Source organism: Mytilus californianus, unplaced genomic scaffold (assembly GCF_021869535.1).
Source record: "Mytilus californianus isolate M0D057914Y unplaced genomic scaffold, xbMytCali1.0.p SCAF_3, whole genome shotgun sequence".
In the NCBI taxonomy this organism is placed as follows: domain Eukaryota; kingdom Metazoa; phylum Mollusca; class Bivalvia; order Mytilida; family Mytilidae; genus Mytilus; species Mytilus californianus.
Genome location: NW_026262679.1, coordinates 59,398,237 through 59,419,596, shown reverse-complemented (window position 1 = coordinate 59,419,596; position 21,360 = coordinate 59,398,237). Strand labels below are relative to the sequence as shown.

Below are 21,360 nucleotides of genomic sequence, written 5' to 3'. Positions count from 1 at the left end.
TTGCTAAAACATATCAAAGTGTCTAAAATATCTTTCTTTTAACAAGAATGAAGAACCTTTAAACAATCTTTATAGTATGAACATTTAAAATGATTAGAAACAAAAGGTTAGTTAAATTTCCCTTTCATTAAATCAAAACCTGAAACCTGTTATACATATTTAAAATAAAACAGTTATTACATTTTTTTGTAATTTTACCATCAATTACAAAAAATTGAGTACAACATTTTTGAATCAAATTTTACTACAATTTTTAATACAGAAAACATACAAAACCAAGAATTTGAAGATTGCATTTTTGTCATTAATTAAATTAGAAAATCCAAAATGCCTGTATTGCTCGCCAGGTACCTTGTCACTATGTTCAATTTTAGGATGATTTTTAAAATAATCCTAAAAGGAAAAAGTGGTTGCCCTGTTTGATTGTAGTTATGTTTTTCATTTTTCTTGAGAATGATTTTTATTTTTGTTTATCATTTACCCCATAAAATTTATTTATAGCAAAAATGTAACAGAAATAATGTTCATTATAATTCAAGTTGGCATGGTCACCATTTTTTATAGAAAACATTCTACAGATAGTTAAGGCCAAGTATATAATTTGAAACTGCTAACAATAAAATTCTTACCAAAAAATAATCAAATATGATGATGAAATCCTTATGAAATGAATAATATTTTTAATATTTTTAACAGAGTTTCTGTAATAATGAAATTCCTCTTTAATCCAGGTAAAAGACAGCATACAAGTTTTTCCTTTATCTTGATTAAGGAAATATACAGGTAGATTACAAGGTTGACAGTAATACACAGTTTTATCTACACTCCCCCTGACGTACCTACAGTCACATCATACACTTACCTGCAGAGACATTCTACTTGATTGACGTGTACTTAAAGGCATCTGCATTAATGTTCCAAAATATTTAATAAATTTATGTAACAAGATTTATGCTTACAGTGACAAAAAAACATGTATATGCTTTATTTCAATAGCATTATTCTTATAATCTGTTAACTTAAAAATGTAAAGGATATAGCAAAAACTTCAGTAGTGAAGACCCTAAATAAAAACTTTATAAGATGCTATGACTTGTAGTTGCCAAGAAAAACGAATTGTGAACAGACAGATGTAAACAAGCTAGTATACCCCCTCCCTTTGGAACGAAGGTATAATTTCAATTACATTTAACCATTCCTAAAAATAAATATAAAGAATATGAAATCATCAATTTTTTGTTTATATTAATACAAAAAATTACACTTTATTTTTGCGTTTAGGAAATTAAGACTCCTGGATTTGAATGTGCATTTTTTTGTTGTTGCTATGGACGGTTTCAGTAGAATATTATGGGTGCAAAACTTTGTTATTCATAGACAAAATTGAACATTACAAAGGAAACTTTTCTGAATTACAATACATGTATAAATAAAATCAAGTATTTTCACTAATAAAAACTGTGAAAACATAGCCAAATGTGTTAAACGTCTTCCTTATAACATGAAGGAAGCACCTTCCAACAATCTGACTTTAATGTATAACATATAAAATTATTGGATAGCTTTTTTCCATTTATCAAAGCAAAACCTCATACCTGTTATATGAAATGAAACATTTATTATATATTCAGATACCATCAATGATCTGATGTACAGATACAGCCACATCATACACTTACCTGCAGAGACATTCTACTTGACTGACGTGTACTTAAAGGCATCTGCATTAATGTTCCAAAATATTACATAAACATTGAACATTATATGTATGTTACAACCTTAATGCTTACAGTGAGTGACAAAAATACATGTATATGCCTTGTTTCAAAGGCAACTGTCTTAACTGTAACAACTTAAAACTGTAAAGGATATAGCAAAAACTTCAGTAGAGAATACTCTAGAAAAAACTTTACAAGTCTTATATATCAAGCTGCTATGACTTGTAGTTGTCAAGAAAAATGTGACAGAAATATGTTATGAATGGACAGATGTAAAAAAGAAAGTATATCCCCTTCTTTGGAATAAAAGTATAATTTCAAATAAATTTTACACATTGATAATACATATAAAGAATAAGAAATCGGATTGGGTGCCCTATTTTGCATTTATATTCTTACAAAAAAATACACTAATCAAACTAATATTCCTTTATTTTTGTTTATATTGCATTAATAATGCACAAAATATGATTATTTCTTTACAAAAACAATGAAAACTGCAATTTTGAAGTGTTTTTTAAAAGAGAGAAAATTTCTATTTTGTTTTTAAAGTATGGGTTATCTCCCATTGAATAGGTATAAATAACACATGAAATTTCTAGCCTGTTACTGGTGTTGAGATAAGAATGGTCCTAAACGGTTTATCTAAAATTTCAATACAACCATTCTGGAATTAACATACATTTGAAATCTGATTTATCAAAGAGAATGCAAGTTTATTTATGGTCAGATCATATGCTTTCGTACGTCATATGAATTCGTACTATGCATGCTTTTTCAATGGAAATTGTGACATCACCATGCATTCTTAATAGCACGAAAACCCATGAGACAAGGATACATTTTAAAGTAAAAAACATATCAAATTTACTATAAACAGGAATTCACTTGAATAAGCACAAAATCTATTCTACAATTTAAAGAAATTTTGGGAATTTTTCCTAATGTTTTTCCTAAAAGTATCAAAATTTTCACTTAAATTAGTTTGTTCTTTCCAAATCAAAATCAAGAACCCATTAGGAAGAAAATGAATTAAGTTCGAAAATCTGTAAAGAATATAAGATAATATTGTATGTGATTTACCTGGTGTTCATTCAAATGTTTCAGCAGATACAGTTTATCACCAGAGAATGCATGTAGTCTAGAAAACCCTATAAAAATAAAACTTAAAATTTTAAATAATCTGTAAATTAAATACTTTATTTCATATACAATGTATAAAAGAAAACGGTAAATGACTTTTATTTGTGAATTTCAAAAGTGATTGCCAAAATATTGGTTTTTAAATTCAGGGTTTCAGATTTTATAACAAATTCCATGGAAAATATTTATCTGAATGTCTAAAATAATATCATTACAAATGCATCCTTAATTTTCTAATCGTTATCATGGTTATTTGAAAAATAACTCTTAAAGATGAAAACCCGAAAAAATTATTTTGAAAAGTATTTTTGACTAACCATGTGGCATTTAGGAGTATTAAAGAGCAAACAATGGTTGGCTCACAGTCAAAATAATGTGTCAAAATGGATTAACATGTCTTCCAGCAAACAAGCATGATCAGGATCCAGCTCAGCAAGTTAAAATAATAGGTCTTGTACCATCTTTGCTAGCCAAGGGTTACGATCCAGTCCCCTCATCTCTACCCTTGGCAGATTTAGCCAACATCTGTGATTACAATGTTGCGCCATCTAACGAAAGATAAAGTCATGCCCATTCCGACTACATCATTCTTGACCAATGGCAGCACTTGAAATCCCTTCAATGTGGAGGTTTAAAAATGGTTGTGTCTAGTGTTTACAAATTTCATAAACAGAACATATACGTTGACATTCCAACATTTCCACTAGAACTGTACACAGGAACTTCAATTAGTTGATTAAGACCTTTAAAATTGTCAATAAATATCGTCCTATGATTTGGGGGTAAAGAATTGTTGCAAATTCAGCACGTGGCAATTGTTTATTTACATTTTCTACATTTACATGTGATCATCTTATAAGAGCTTTTTGATTGGATGCAGCCATCTATAACTGCGACCAATGGAAACCATTACCTCATGGATCAAAATTCTATCTTAATCCGCCAAGGGTGGAGAGGAGGAGACTGGATCGTAACCCTTGGCTAGCGAAGATGGTCTTGTACATGGCAGGGTTCTTATTCATATCAAATTAGCATATTCTCATTCTGAATATGCATATAATATTTCCACTGGATGTTAATCATTGATCCTTTGTTAATCATCCATCATACATGCATGAATATCCTTTTTTCAATAAAATTTTTATTTGAATTTATTAATATAGGTCATTATAACTTACCCATATCATCAATAGATACAAGAAGATATACATTTGGTGCAATTATATGTGCCCTAATATACTGGAGATCTACTCTGTCTTCTTCCCATAATGTCACCTTCTCTTGAGTATTAGCATCAATCACAATAATTCCTTTAGAATGGCCTATAAACATGTAAAGACCATCTCCACTATCTGTCATACATCCACATTTACGCAGGTACTGTACAAAAAAATAGTTAAAATATATATATCATGTATACACTGACAGATAAAATACATTTTCTCAATTTGTCTTGCATTGTTTTGTATTTTTCAGTTCACAAACAGTTTAACTCACAAATTTTGTTACTTGAAAAATAATACAATATACATTTATATGTTAAATGAAATATGTATGATGGTTAAACTTAATCTGAGGTTGACTTAAATTACACAAGTAAATAAAAATGAACCTCCAGAGTCAAGAGGACACAATACATGCATATATCCTCAGGTTTGAGTCTTTGAGCATTTTAATACAAGTTTTTATATCTTTAGTTCTCAGTTTAACAATAAGTTGCACAGTTCTGCAAGTTTCTGTAGTTCTTATAGTGTGATCAATTCTACATATTTCCAGCTTTTACCTAAATTGTGCATTTTTGCTGAAATTTTTATATCTTTAATTTGAGTGCACCGTTTGACTTTTACTTGCATAACTGTATGGTTTCCATAGTATATAATACATATATACATATCTATACTATATTTTCATAATTTTTTGTACCTTCCTTTTGTGTATAAACACACAAAGTTTTTTGCAATTGTTTGATGAACTCCGAAGCAATACTTTATGTGTATGAGCAAGCACAGTACTAGTTTTACAAATTATTTGATGAACTTTACTTTATAAGATCATTAAAGAAAAAAAGCATACACAGTTTAATAATTGTTTGATGAACTTGGCAGCATTATTTTACACAAGAAGCATGCACAGTTTTACAATTGTTTGATGAAATTTGCAGCATCACTTTGTTAGTATCAGCATGCAGTTTTTCAATGTGTTGATGAAATTGTTGATAACCTTAAAGTATGATTTCAGAAAAATTCAAGTTGTAATTTTTATTTTCATGAATAAAACAATAAGCAATGGTATTTAAAATAGCTATTTTTCATTCTATAATGATATGTTATCATGTAACTTTTCATTCTACCATGTCAATTAATATAATTATATGTATGCAATAGGTCTTAACCATTTATTGTTAATGAGTTTGTGCCAATAAAATATTTGTATTTGTATTTGTATTTATATGATTTCATGCACCTTACAAGAAATAACTGCTGCAAATTATTGTTTGTTATAAGTTGAATTAACTAAATGGGGTTTCTACCTCTAAACTTTTTGTATTTTCATGTCGAGGTGGTCGAACTTTTCTACTCTCTTCAAGTCTTTCATTCTCTCTAGACTCAACTATATCCCATACATCTTCAACTAACTGTCCCAGAACCTTATCAATCATTCGATAAGGTTGTGGAAGTGGGTCTTTCAGTTGGTCAGGGTCAGTAATGTAATCATCTTCATCTTCCAGTGGAATTTTGTCCAAAGATGGTGGTGTAAAATTTACATTTTTTCGAATGTAAACAGGCATTTTCAAGCAAACAGTAGTTCTGGGATTAAAATTTAAACAAAAGGGTTATTAGATGTGCATATATGATGTTAAATTATCATCAGTGCATATTTTAGTGATCTGTGGATATTATTCTGTTTCCAAGTCGGACATGTTACCGGAAATGAAAACAAACACCTTCGGAATCATAGACATCGGACTTTTAGATAGAAATTAATTATGACTCTCAAGATGTACCGATGTTGTAACCTTTGACCTTTTTGCTGGAAAGGGAACCTGTAATTTTCAAATTATCTAGCTGCGATTGTCATTGACCATGTCTTCACACTCAGATCTAGCTACTCAGATTGTGAAATTTGGAGCACAGACGAATGGGAGAGACAAGCTATTCAGGTGAGCTTTTCCAATGGATAAAAGAAAATTAGTGAATTTTGATTTTAAAGTTCAATATGTAGGACGTTAAGGACAAATTATTTTAATGAAAAGTTCAATAAGTAGATTATTAGAAACTGGATCAGCAGTCGCTATCATTTTCTGGGACATTTGACCTGGGGCATAATATACTATTAGTATACTATTCCCAGATTTGACGTAAGATATTGTAATGATATCAGTTATTTGTAGTTACTTTTTAACTTGATTATCTTTAGGCACTAGCTGGCTACAATAAAGTTAAAAAATCGTCATTACATTTAAGACTTTAATTGCCAAAATTCAAGGTCTGGCTGGGACATTATATATTGTCAGTATAATAGTCCCAAGGTTGGGGTTAAGAACCGAATTATTATGGACGTAGCAAAAATATTTGTGTTTATTATACCATGTATACGGTTAGGTATCTGGTCGTTCCATCCCAAACCGATCCGGCCCCAAGTCGATCTGGCCCAAAGTCGATCCGTCCCAAGTCGATGCGGCCCACGTCGATCAGGCCCAAAGTCGATCCGGCCCCATAATAAAATATGAATAAACTATATTGACTTTGGAGGATTTTGTGACAAATTTTAACAGTATAAATGGAATTTGCAAAAAGTATCGATGATGGATGACAACAGGTAAGTGAAGTATTATTGGTGTACCAGTCAAAGAATTATGTTACCCGTAAATCGATACGAAACTGAGTGTGATTGTGTCTGTTTGTATAGCAGCTTCAACATATTAATATGAAGTTATTTTCCATGATAACTTTGAATGTCATGGCGATTTTTATCTTATTTAATTCACACACAGAATAGCTAAATAAATATTTACAGTTCAATGGAACTTATAAAATTTAACTCATCATATAATGACTTGTTTAATCAAATCATTAGTCTATAATTGGTTTGTTTATTCAACAATTGTCTGATGATTGTGAACTAAGGTAACGCCACTCGTAATCACTGAATTCAATCAAATCCTGATTGATTAAAGTTACGTAATTAACAAGGTCTTTATAGTTTGATCTTTAAATTTGTTTGGTGTTATGTGTTATAATAATTAATTTTTTTTTTCAGGTAACATCAGAGGCTTCTATAACCTGAGACTACTATAACACAGTAGTCTCAGCTATAACACATGTTGTTTTTTTGTAATATCGAATATAGTTAATATATTTTTTTTAAGTTGACAATATTTTGAATAGTTCTGTGTAGATAAAAAAAACAAGTTATATGAGTATCCATTATTCTTTATTGCAAGACTCCTCTTTTATAGAAAGGATTCGGCAAATCAAACAACATTTCTCAATTTGAGAAGTTTTAAGAACTTAAAACAAAAACAAAGTTTGTATGTATCAGCTTGGGGATCGGCTTGCACCGTTGTGTATGTAACTATTTGTTATTACACAGGATGAAAGACTTGTTCAGATCACAGTCAATTGAAAGAAAAATGCAAATTACTGCTGATTAATGTTGATGTCTGTTGATTGTACTAAATTCTGTTATATACGTTTTTATTATAATTATACCCAATAATCTTGAAAACTTGTAATGAAAACATAATCATCCTACTTGTTTTATACTCTATCTAAAGAAAATATTTGTCAAAGGCCATCTTTTATTACCGTACACCTTTTACATTATAATAAAATTAATAAACATTTATGAATTACAATTAATATTCCTATTTTTAATCCTTATAAATATATTTTTTTATTGGGGCCGGATTAACTTAAATATGGGCCGGATCGACGTTGGGCCGGATTGACGTGGGACGGATCGACTTGGGCCGGATCGACGTGGGGCCGGATCGACATGAAACCTACGGTTACATAAATTGTGTTATTGTTAAGTTAGATTTAAAAAAAACTTTAACAGACTAGTTTTGTTGCTTAATTATCTGATATGCTTGGTTATTATAATTATTATTACAATAATTATTACATTTCAACAAAAAATGTTTTAATAAATAGATTTTAACATTTGTTAAAGTAATAATTATTTTAATGTTTTTCAAGATAATAGTTTTGTAGTCCCAAAGGAAAATCTTGATGTTTAGGAGAATAGAGTTCACTAGTACTCATATGTATTTATTTTCAAGCTTACCCTTATTACATGTATTACTTTCTCTTATACTTTAAACAATGGAAGAAGTTATTTCCATTACCAATTTTGCGTATGGTTAAAAATTTCAAATTTTTAATGCATTTGACTCTAGACTGCAAATATTTTAAGATTCAAATTTTGTACAGGAGTATAAACTAAGTTCGCCAAAAAGCAATGCTTCAAAAGCGAAGTTTGAAAGTTGTATCTCTGCTGACAGCAATGAAATCAAATATTGTGAACTTGTATATGAATGTATCCATAGAGGAAATAATTTCGTTTTTGTTTCTTTGACTTATGGTTTATTATGAGGGTGGTAATGGGGGTACCTTCATGACGAATAACGGTAAAAAATCTAGCCAAATGACGTTAACGGTAATTTTTGGTGCATGACGATAAAATGAAGACTTTCTTCAAGACGATAAAAAAATCGACAGATTTTGACGAATCACGTTAATTTTTTCCCAAAAATAACGGTAACGATAATTATTTGAGACCTCTGACGAATCACGATAAGGATGTGTTGACGAATCACGGTAAAATGTTGACGCTAACGGTAGCCGAAAATGACCGTTTGACGCCTGACGGTAAAGGGCATTCATACCCTCTATTATCACCTTATGGTATCTTCTACCTCCATTTTAAAAGATAAAAGTTTTTAAAAAAAAACATTTTTACTTTAAACAATGACCCAAATGTCACCAACAATAATAGAATAGAGAATGGAAATGGGGAATGTGACAAAGAGACAACAACCCAACCAAAGAGCTAAAACAGCCCAAAGCCACCAACGTGTCTTCAATGCAGTGAGAAAATCCCACATCCGGAAGCGGGCTTCAGCTGGTCCCTAAACAATAATGTATACTAGTTCAGCAAAATGAACGCCACACTAAACTCCCAAACATACAAATTAAATGAACCAAAATTTTAAAATAAAACACAATTTAACAAAAGGCTAAAGCTTCCTGACTTGGGACAGGTGCAAAAATGCGACAGGGTTAAACATGTTAAGTGAGATCTCAACCCTCCCCCTATACCTCAAGCCAATGTGGAATAAACAAACACAGCAAAACGCACAGTTAAACTCAGTTAAAAAGAAGTTCAAGTCAGTTGTTAGAAAAGATAACAAAAGAAATTACACTAAGCAAAATGATAAACACATATTAACAAAGGAGTGCTAGCCGTTACTAACATGCCAGCTCCAGACTTCCAGCTTCCAGAGCTCCAAAAATTATGTCTTCATCGTATGAAAATCAACCGCAATCCCTCCTGTTAGGGGTTTAGTATCATGCCATCATAAATTATACGAGAAGAACATAACATGATCATGCCAACAACTGGCTTTAGAATAAATGTGTTTATTTCCGATGCAAAGACCCTATGAGTGAATCAATATTAATTCCAAAAATTTATCATAACTATATCCCTTGTGGATAAGTCTGTTTATAGGTTTGGTTAGTTTTCAAAGTGAATGATGACTTTTTGTGCATTGTATAGAATTTTACCATAAAAGATGGGATGTGCAATGCCTGAACATATAAGATGTCTGCATGTTGATTTACTTCATGTATTTATGAATGATGTCCTTGTAGTGATGTTAAAATTTAGTAAAAGTTTACGATATCTAAAACCCTGGTGTAATAATTTTTCAGTAATACTGAGATTTCTTTCGTTAAAATCAAATACGTTGTTACATACACAAGCAAATGGAACAAGTTGAGATAGTATCATAGAACAGCATTGCAGAATCATTTGAGCTATTCTTTTCTGACTCTATGTGAATTTGAGCAAATAACCAGAATGCTCACTTGTGAAAAATTGATACGCTTACATAACAAAATTTCTAGACTCTTTCCTGCATGCATTTACACAAATCTAAAATTCTTCTCCACTAAACAGCTGGACCAATTGGAACAAAACTTGACCACAATCATCCTTGGGGTATTTAGTTTAACACTTAAACATTCATCATCTTGTTTTAAATATATTGCATCAATCAATTGGTTATCAATGATTATAATTAATTGTATATTAATTTGTTAATTATAATATGAATGGTAGGATCAGATAAGGGCACCCTATTAAATTTGTTAAAATAAACTTGTCATGAAGATGATTTGGTAACCCAGACATTTGCTTACAGTACCCTTAATTTATTAAATTTTTTTTGTAGATTATTACAGTATGGAAGTAAACTAATATCCTGGTACCTACAAACAGACCAAGGAAAACTGGAATTTTTGGAAAAACTGAAAAAATTAGAAACATCTATGAGTATGACAAGAAAATGTAAGATTACAATGCACATGTTAAATATTTAATGTATGACTGGAAAAAATATAACAAAACAACAAGTTGAAATTATATGAATAATTAGATTTGAAAGAACCTCTATTATATGACAACTTTTCTGAATACATAAAAATAACCAAATATGCCACTGAATTCAATTCTACATACAAATGTATTATAGAATAACAAATTAGAAGATGTGGTATGATTGCCAAATGAGACAAATCTGCACCAGAGACCATAAGATGTAGAAGTTAGCATCTGTAGGTCACTGTATGTACAACCTTCAACCATGAGCAAAACCCATACTGTATAGCAAGCTATAAAAGGCCCCAAATGGCAAATGTAAAACAAAACAATTAATGTAAAGCAAATATAATATACTACAATAAACACGGAACTACACATTATAGAAGTACACTCTACAAACCCATTAACAATGAAGGGTTTTATTTTTAATCAAATTACAAAAAGTGTCTTGTAAATAATGTGTCAATTGTATGCAATTTTTTTTTAAAGGACACAATCACAGTTTTTCACACTCATTTATGTTACATGTACATGTGTATATTGAACTAAAATCTCCCTGAAAGCTCTGTGTTTCCAATTTTTATATTCATTACTGGTACAATGTACATGTACCTAAATGTGGTAATTTTTGTGTCCTTGTTCCATGCCTTTACAACTTAGATCGTTTACTTCTTGTGACTTATACAAATCCTATGAAAAACACACCAATAGTTGCTGTGTTTGAAATTAAGGTGGTGATGCATGTTCACATGCTATTACATGTATTAAGTCAATGTATCTCTTTTTAAGAGGTTAAACTTTTTTGTGGTGGGGTGCTGATTTATTTCCCTTTTGCTTCCTCTTTCCAATTTGTGATACTTTTAAAATTGAAATGTGTGCCAGTTTTGTAAAAGAGTCTGTGTGTTAAAATTAATTTTTTGTTGTGTAATGAGGGTTTAGGTGGGGTTTCCAGAACAGAGAAAGATGGGCAAAAAAGAAGAATAGAGGTTAATGGGATGCTAACTTTTTTTAAATATGAAGAATAGAGAAAAATGGACTACAAAATTAAAAAATTACAGAAATTAAGACTCTTTGTCCTATTCAGACCCTATAACATTGCATGATCATATTTCTACAGTTTATTTTTAAATAATTTCAAGTTTATATATGTATGATATTAAATTAAAAATATATCATTTCAGTACTGAGATTTGGGAAGAGTTTAGACTTTATTCTGGCAGCTTTAAAGACAATCCATTTATCAGATCCAGTACTGAAATTAACAATTACAATGTCAAAACTTGCACAATCCGTGTTCCTCATATTTGATCACATCATATTTGCGCACAACTTAGGAATCATCAAAGCTGATAAAGAAAAATGGTCCAGATATTCATCACAGTGCTGGTTATTTAGCTTAATCTTGAACTTACTCAGAAATTCTTACGATATTTTGTCCATTATTTCCAATGAGGCCAAAGCTCAAGAAAATCGTCAGAGAAGGGGCCAGTATGTAAATGGTGGAATTGATCAGAGCGTCTCATCACGAAAACCAATGGGAAGAGTTCAGATTTTAAAGAAGTGTTGCTATGAAAACCAGCCTGTAGTGTTAGACTTTATAAAAAATATGTCAGATTTGGTGCTTCCGTTAAATTCTTTAGGTAAAATTAAAGTTTCTGGTGGTATTCAGGGCTCCTTAGGTTTACTGTCATCTGCTATTGGTATTGCCACAGTTTGGAGCCCCATACTGAAATTGGTGCCATGAAGATATAAAAGATTGCTGATATACTATTCAAGATTTCTGTGATATTTTTGTTTCAGATGTCAAGTTTTATTTGTTAATGATTGAATAACTTTAGTTTATATTGTTCATTACTGATATTCTCAACCTTAAATTACAACAAAGTCGTATGAGGTTTACGAAATAGGTAAATATGGAAATACAAAGATGCCAAGATCACCAAAACCAGAAATTGGATGTCTTATATGATAGACAAGAAACCAACTCTGTATAGTAAGATTTATATTTTTTTTTTGTACATGTTTTTGTATGCTTTGATAGACAGTATTCACTGTAGAAATAACATTGAGCAAATGGGGATATTTTGCCACATATTTTTTCTAATTTTCATGGTATGGATGACAATCATAATAGTAAAGTTCTATTTCATTGGATGGAAATTTTTATGAAAATTATGGTTCATAATAACCATAAAATATCAAATACCCAACAAAATCAAAAACATTCATTTACACATTAATGTGATGCGCTTTAAAAACTTTTAAAAATAACAATGTAGTATTGTCTTCCTCAAACTACGAAAAGGAGTCAATTAATATTTCAAATGAACATGCATAGTGCACTCATGAAATTGTTTTTCAGAACATAAATGTTAAAGAATGAGAGGACTCTAAAATTTTAGATGCTGTTAGCACTTTGTTCATGTTGTTGACAATCTTTCAGTGCTAGGTACTGGAAACTAGTTGGTGCATAATCCATTTTAAATTGCAGGATACTATTTTTAATTTTAAAAAATAGGAGAAGTGCAGTTTTATGATTTTGTTATGATGATCCATATGGTTTAAAGTGAAATCCACTACATGTTATATTATACAAGTCCTTGCCAAATTGAGTTTTTCACCAGGTCTGATTTTCTTTCATCAATTATGTAAAGGTAAAAAACTTTTAATTAAAGGCAATTTTTGGTACTTTTCAGGCTAAATGCTACGTCATATTTATTTTCTTCTTTTGAAAACCAAATTATAACTCAAAATTAAAATTTATAACAACATTTGTACCTGAAAAAAAACAAGGGAAAATAAAAATTATAATCCCAATCTTATTTATGCACTTGCCAAGTCAAAAAATAATATCATAAAAGAATATAAATAATGTAAGTGCAGATTTTACTGACTCAGACCTGTTTTATGTTTAAAAGGAAATATTTGGCATGGCCTAATAGTGATTTAAAGATGCACTAATTGTATTATTTAATTTAACTAATCAACCAGCTTTTAGTATCTATTCAGTAAATATCTATCAGAGCAATAGGTTGTCTGTAGATGAAACATCATTGTGTAGTTAGACAGAGGTTAAAATAAAATTCATGTCAAGAAATAATTAGACCCAATCATAAACAAAATATTGCTTGTATTGATGACCATATCCTTTGTTGTCATTGTATAGTCTTAAGGGAACGACCATTTATCTTCAAGGGGGGTTATGGTTTTTTCCTAAAAAAATATTCTGATCCCCAATTTGATGAAAAAAAATATTGTGGTTAAGCAGATAACAAAAAAAAATATTCTGAATCCAGATTTTCCCCATACCTTATTGTGTTAAATTTTGAAAAAAAATAACTTGATTGATAGTGTCGAAAAACTAAAAAATATATTCGGGCTTTGTGAGAAAAAAAATTTCTGACTCAGACAAAAAAAACATAACCCCCCCCCCCCCCTTGAAGTTAAATGGTTGCTCCCTTAGTATTTATATTATTTTTGGATAGAATTGTCATATTTTCAACCCTAACAAAGCATAGATTGTATTAGAAAAATCTGTATGATGTTGATCCTTCTTTCAAATTTTTGTTAAATCATTTTAATTTAGTTTTGCGACAGATACCATTTACACTGTACATGCAAAAACCTGTATTATTGCAGTAAATACCTTACAGACATGATCAAATTCTGTAGTTTACTAAAATAACAGGGAAGATCCATTATCTACTTCATGCATATATGAGGGTAGGAATGCCCTTTACCGTCAGGCGTCAAACAGTCATTTTCGGCTACTATTAGAGTCAAATTGATTAAAATTTTATCGTGATTCGTCTAAATATCCTTATCCTGATTCGTCAGAGGACTCAAATATCCGTTACCATTATTTTGGGAAAGAATTTAACATGATTAGTCAAAATCAGTTGATTTTTTTATCATCATAAAGAAAATGTACATTTAATGGTCATGCACCAAAAATTACCGTTAACGTCAGTTGGCAAGATTTTTTACCGTTATTCGTCATGAATGTACCCCCATTACGACCCTCATATATGATTTACAATAATATGAACTTGCAATTAGTCAACTATAGATACTAAGATAGTCAATATTTTTGAAGAAATAATATTTGAATTCGTGAAAAATGGTTTTGAAATGATTTTTACTACATGTATTACATCAAAAGTCAACTTTATTATAAACAGTTTTTGATCATGTAAAAGCTAAATTTCATTTTATGTTTTGAAGATTTAATTTTCAAATGTGTTAATGTGAAATAATGGTCTATGGTTATATCACGAAACTTTATTTTTATTATTATTGACTCTAATAACACAGGTACAGAGATGTACATGTATGAGGGTCTGGAGGGGGTTTACAGAATAGTAGAAACAATTAATGGGCCAAAAAATAAAGATGGGTAAAAATGGGCAAAAAAATAAAGAAGAATAGAGAAAATTGGGTATTACAATATACTAAACAGAGAAGAGAATAATAAGGTGCCAAAATAAACAGAATATAGAATAATAAGCAAAAATAATCAAGAATACAGAAATGAAGTCACACCCCTCACCCATCCCCTCTCACCATATTCTACAATAGCTCTTGATGCTTTCTTATTCATTTCAGTCAAAAAAGTGCCAGGTATTGATCGTGTTATGCTTCATCATTGTACCTACAACAATGTATACATGTATTATCAGCAAAAATATTCAGGGTCAGAAATAGATTCAGTTCAAATATCAAATCAAATCAAAATCTTTACTGTCATTTGACTAAAAAAAAATAAATTTGTTCAAATCAAACAATAAACAATGTTTTCAAAAATATACATAAGTAGATACAGACTTAACTATTTTGAAAATTCTCTATCCTCAGGTTGGGGTAAATAAAATATTCCTTAAAAATTATTCATGCACCTATTCAACTTTAACATTTTCGTCTTATTTTTGTAATTATAGATAATGCAGTTATGTATACCATTTTCTTGAATGTTACAATGTGAAATATAATTGTCATTTGCAGATTTATGTAGAAAAGGTCCATGTATATTGCAAGCTTGTCAGAAAAAGTTTTAAAATTGATTTTTCACATTGAAATAATTTATTGTCATTTGCAGTATTATTTCACATAATCCAATGTGCTTTGTATATTTTACAAAATGTTCCATAAATTGAAACATAAACCTATATTATTTCATTGATTCATAATACTTTACAGCCAAACATATGATTTATCAGTGAATTTAGCTTTATAAACAAGAACATAACTAAATCACTTTCCTGCAAGCAGTCTATATACTTTTTAACTACTCGGATTTCTTTATATGGTGTAAATACGTCCTAGGCAAAAAAAGCGGGCTCAGTAGTTTTGTGCCCTTTAAGAATAATTTTGCTTGCAATTTTGGAACTGAGTTAAGAAAATCTTGTTTGTAAAAAGTTGCAGGTCAAGCATGTTGTAAAATTATAGTTGTTGTACATGTAGTAATAAAACCTCCATCCTTTAAAACTGAAAATCAATTGGGAGTTAAAGATGACTTCTTATTAATACATGCTATATAATGTATGCTATATAATGTTTTTCATGTACAAAATTGAGTTGAATATATATATTCAGATTTATGGTTAATAATTTATGCCATATTCATGCTTATCCATAATTATTTTAATTTATATGATTGTTTTTAATTTTATACAAATGGCAGCATATTAATAATAAAATGAAAGAAAATTCCAATAGTTTCACATTATTTTTAACTCTCTATGGTTGATGTGGTATTTTCATTTATTGTGCACAATCAAAAAGGCAGAAATTTAAGGCTTTTCTGTTGGCATACATCCATCAGTCAGCCAATTTATTGGACGGCAAGAAAGTATGCCACACTAAGGTTTTTTTATGCCCCCGTCGTAGCGGTGGGGGCATTAAGTTTTACCCTTGTCCGTCTGTGCGTACGTACGTACGTCCCAAAATTGGTTTCTGTTCTCTAACTTGAGTTTGCCTCAACCAAATGTTATGAAACTTATACACAATGCTTATTACCACAAAACACAGATCAAGTTTGAATTTTGGTGGCGTCACTTTAACCGTTCTGGAGTTATGCCCCTTTATAAATGGAAAAATTGCAAAATTTTTTGTTTCCGTTCTCTAACTTAAGTTTGCCTCAACCAAATGTTATGAAACATATACACAATGCTTATTACCACAAAACACAGATCAAGTTTGCATTTTGGTGGTGTCACTTTAACCGTTCTAGAGTTATGCCTCTTTATAAATGGAAAAATTGCAAAATTTTTATTTTCTTCTAAATATCAAGTAATTTTTTAAATTGGAGTTATCTTCCTTTGTCCATGATTATAGTTGAATCAAGTACAATAAATGCTTTATACAATGCAATGTTTAATTTTGACTTCCACTGATAAAACACAGATCAAGTTGAATTTGGGTAGTGTCACTTTAACCATTATTGAGTTATGCCCCTTTATAAATCGAAAGATTGCAAAATTTTTAGTTTCCATTCTGTAAATTAAGTTTGCCCCAACCAAATATTATGAAACCTATACACAATATTCATTACCACAAAACTAAGATCAAGTACAAATTTTTTGTTTCCGTTTTCTAACTTTAGTTTGCCTCAACCAAATGTTATAAAAATTTATACACAATGCTTATTACTACATAATACAGATTAAGTACGAAATTTGGTGAGAACACTTTTACCATTCTTGAGTTATGTCCCTTTATAAACATAAAAATTGCTGAATTTTTCGTTTCTTTACTAACTTTAGTTTGTCTCAACCAAATGTTATGAAACATATACACAATGCTTATTACCACAAAACACAGATCAAGTTTGAATTTTGGTGGTGTCACTTTAACCGTTCTAGAATTATGTCTCTTTATAAATGGAAAAATTGCAAAATTTTTATTTTCTTCTAAATATCAAGTAATTTTTAAAATAGGAGTTATCTTCCTTTGTCCATGATTATAGTTGAATCAAGTACAATCAATGCTTTATACAATGCAATGTTTAATTTTGACTTCCACTGATAAAACACAGATCAAGTTGAATTTGGGTAGTGTCACTTTAACCATTATTGAGTTATGCCCCTTTATAAATCGAAAGATTGCAAAATTTTTAGTTTCCATTCTGTTAATTAAGTTTGCCCCAACCAAATATTATGAAACCTATACACAATATTCATTACCACAAAACTAAGATCAAGTACAAATTTTTTGTTTCCGTTTTCTAACTTTAGTTTGCCTCAACCAAATGTTATGAAACTTATACACAATGCTTATTACTACATAATACAGATTAAGTACGAAATTTGGTGAGAACACTTTTACCATTCTTGAGTTATGTCCCTTTATAAACATAAAAATTGCTGAATTTTTCGTTTCTTTACTAACTTTAGTTTGTCTCAACCAAATGTTATAAAACTAATATGCAACCGTTCTAGAGTTATGCGTATTTACAAATAGAAAAATTGCTGAATTTTTAGTTTCTGTTCTCTACTTAAGTTAGCCTCAACCAAATGTTATGAGACTTACACACAATGCTTATTACCACAAAACTCAGATCAAGTTCAAATTTGGGTAGCGTCACTTTTACTGTTCTTCAGTTATGTCCCTTTATAACTATATGCTATGCAAGCGGGGGCATCATCTGTGTCCACATGTGGACACTATCCACATATATTTGACATTTCACTCAAACCTTTTGAGTTATCAATTTCATATAAATATGATTTACAAGTGCATCATTGGGATTTGCATTTTAAAAACGTTTTGTTCCAAGTCAATGATTTTTTAAAGAGTTATATAACCTTACAATTTCTAAAATTAACTGGATATTAAGGTTCTCAGCATTATTTTCACAAAATAGATAGTCATGTTACTTAAAGTTATAGATCAATCTTAAGTGCCTTAATGGTTCATCTTTTTTTAATAGAATTATAGCCCTTGATTTTTTGTATATCCTTGTAGTCATTGTTAGGGAAGTTACAGTTTCGTGCAAAAAATTATAATTTTGCTATTCACAACAATTTTTTTTGTCAGATAAACAAAACATTCTTTTTTTTTAATTCTTGGTGCAAACAATTCATTTATTTTTTTCAATATTCAAACTTTTTTGGGGGAAAATCCCAGCCCTCTTCCCCCTTCCAAATCAAATGGTTGCTCCCGAACGTAAAGATGTGAGGTACCTTCTGCCTTAATTACCTTGTGTAAATATTTGTACTTTGGTCGTTATAGATAGTTATCTTTGTACTTTGGTCGTTTTAAATAGTTGATGGTTATTTTTTTCAGTGCCAGGTATGAAACGTTTATTAGTCAGATTTATTACAGATTGGTATTTTGAAGCTTCGTTTGTCTGGAGACAACTACTAGTATTAAAGGCTGACAGATCAGATATAACGCTCTATACTTTCAGTGTATAAACTTTAAAGTATCTCCACTTGGTAACCAGTTGTTCATTATATCTTTATAGTAGATGGGAAGACATTTGTGTCTGAAATAAAGACAGTTTTCTGTTCCTGTTTTGTCTTTTTACCTTGGGAACTTTTTCCCCAGAACTAACTAACAGTCTTTTTTGTTGATAAAGGTAAATAATGAAAGAACAAGGATTGAAATATGGAGAAATATATTTCTTATGATCGAGTTTCGTGCTCCACTTTATCTATAGTCAAGTAACGTACAGTTCTATAAGAGATTTCTAATATAATTACACCTTATATAAGAAAGCCAGATTTTGATTGGTTGATAGCCAGTGTATTTTTCGCATATTCTAATATTTTTTCCTCATTTTAAACGAATTTGACTGTTTTTCACCACTGCCGGTGAATTTGCCTCAAATACCATGGTATTTGCCATTTTGGATATTACCTTTTTACCTGGGAACAGTATATCAATTTATTACATTGGTTGCAATGAATTACATTGATTTCCCAGTGAAATAAAAACCGATAATTTCACATGTGAAATAAACGTGGTTATTTCACTCCTCTGACGTCATACAACAATAGGCGTTGTCAAGACGTCGATAATGCGGATCAAAACAAATTGTAAATGCGTAGAAAAAGATATAGTTCCTTACGTTTTCTACTTTATTTCATAAAAAAGCCATTTGCCAATGTAATAAAAAGAATAGCTAATCAAAATTTTTCGGATATGACGTTGCATAAAAAAGCGAGCTAACGCGTATTAGTACATGTATAATTCCCGGGGTTCTATGATAATATCCTCTTATCCTCAAAATTATGCATAACTTATGACATGTTAATGAATTAGTTTCAATCCAAATCTATTCGGTGTAATTAAACAGATATATCATGTTATGGAGGGGTATTTGCGAAAAATACCAGTCGATGGACCGAATTTCCCTCGCCTAGCGGCTCTGGAAATTTTACAGTCCCTTGACTGGTATTTTTCGCAAATACCCCTCCTTAACATAATATATCTGTTCAAAATGACATACGTACGTAAGTCAACATACGAACCTAATAAGGGCCAATTATTGCCAACCTATGACTTTTGTTAAATACGTTGCCTAAATTTTAACTTAGAATTTTAAGACTATTATCACCAAAGACACCTATATCATCCGAGTTAAAAGTAGTATGTCAGTACGTAACAAAACAATATTGCTCCGTGAACGAAAACACTATCTTTTAATTGTAAGCCAATTGAGTCCAAATACAAAAGAAATTTTCAGTCAAAATCTTTTATTTACCTTACTATATATTAATTTATAGCATTTTATCGATTTTATTGAAAAACAATTTATAGGTCACCGAATTTGTTTAAACTGGGTACATAATTGAAGTGCATTTGTCATAAACATAGGAAAAAATTAAGATAATAAGAATTCGATGCGCAATGCAGGCAAGATGGCACGCTACGTTTTGCCTTTTCGATGTTTTTTCCCCAATTCAGTGCAGAAGACTACGACCTTGTGCAACGCCAAAATATAAGTTTCGACGGGATGTAGTAACACCATGTGTTCATGATTTCATATGTAGTTTGAATATATAGTATACTTAATTTTCAGGCAAATAATACCTGATAATTTGGTAGTGGGTAGATAATGAATATTGATGATAGATGCATGAATGGCTGTATAATGTCCTGTGGCAAGTTTTAAAAATGCATATTCAGGACGAGAACATGTTACTACGATATGAATATGAACCCTGCTGTGTACTAAACCGACATGCTGAGCCGGTTATGAATATTTAAGATACACATGCATGTATATTCAAAACATAAGAAACAAGAGACATCGTGCACCTTCATAGTATCACATTACCATGTTCATTGAACCATTAAATCCGTGTCAAACCCTAATTTAGTATATGATTTTTTTAAATTTTAAATTTGGTACGGGACGGACGAACTGACGGATGCACAGATCAGAATATAGAATATCCACGTGCTAGCATAAGTTGAGCATAAAACTAAAACAAAAATGCGATGAAATATTCCTGGCATATATGTCCGTTTTTCAGACGTATTTGTCTAAGATAAACGTCAAACATTTCATAAAGACAATTTGTGAGCAATGACATTAAATTACACATAAAACCTCTCCCTAGAACCCATGCATCATTATAATTAAAGACAAGACGTAACAGTAAAGTGTAATGATTTTTCTTGAGACTTTTCGTCTCTTTAAATTTTGCAAACTGCCAATCAGTCAATCAACCAATCAATCAGTCAACCCATCCATCCATCCATCCATCCATCCATCCATCCATCCATTTCAACCAATCAATCAATCCAAACAACAAAGCCAACCAACGTAGTCAATCATCGATTAATGAATGCGAAATTTGTCAAACTTGACAGTATGCAACATTTTTATACATTATTGCTGAGGGACCAGCTGATGCCCGCCTCTGGTTGTGGGATTTTCTCG

At 30.5% G+C, this 21,360-nt stretch overlaps 2 protein-coding genes across 7 annotated transcripts in view; one reads left to right on the top strand and one right to left on the bottom strand.

Annotated features, from left to right (window-relative positions):
• Positions 1-5,788, bottom strand: part of LOC127733069 (WD repeat-containing protein 93-like) — a 43,685-nt gene extending 37,897 nt beyond the window's left edge. For 5 of the 6 annotated variants that reach the window (XM_052242342.1, XM_052242339.1, XM_052242344.1 and 2 more), the window contains exons 1-4: positions 5,392-5,788; positions 4,040-4,241; positions 2,802-2,869; positions 1,680-1,721 (exon numbers count right to left, since the gene is read on the bottom strand). In XM_052242342.1, coding sequence (XP_052098302.1) covers positions 1,680-1,721; positions 2,802-2,869; positions 4,040-4,241; positions 5,392-5,649 — 570 coding nt within the window. In that variant the 5' untranslated portion in view covers positions 5,650-5,788. The remainder of the gene's footprint in view (positions 1-1,679; positions 1,722-2,801; positions 2,870-4,039; positions 4,242-5,391) is intronic. The other variant, XM_052242343.1, reaches the window with a different exon arrangement.
• Positions 5,789-5,879: 91 nt separating this feature from the next.
• On the top strand, positions 5,880-16,181 carry LOC127733088 (peroxisomal membrane protein 11B-like). Its single transcript, XM_052242380.1, has 3 exons — positions 5,880-6,021; positions 10,321-10,436; positions 11,651-16,181. Exons 1-3 carry the CDS (start codon positions 5,945-5,947, stop codon positions 12,211-12,213), a joined length of 756 nt encoding a protein of 251 aa, XP_052098340.1. The 5' UTR covers positions 5,880-5,944; the 3' UTR covers positions 12,214-16,181.
• Positions 16,182-21,360: the final 5,179 nt, after the last annotated feature.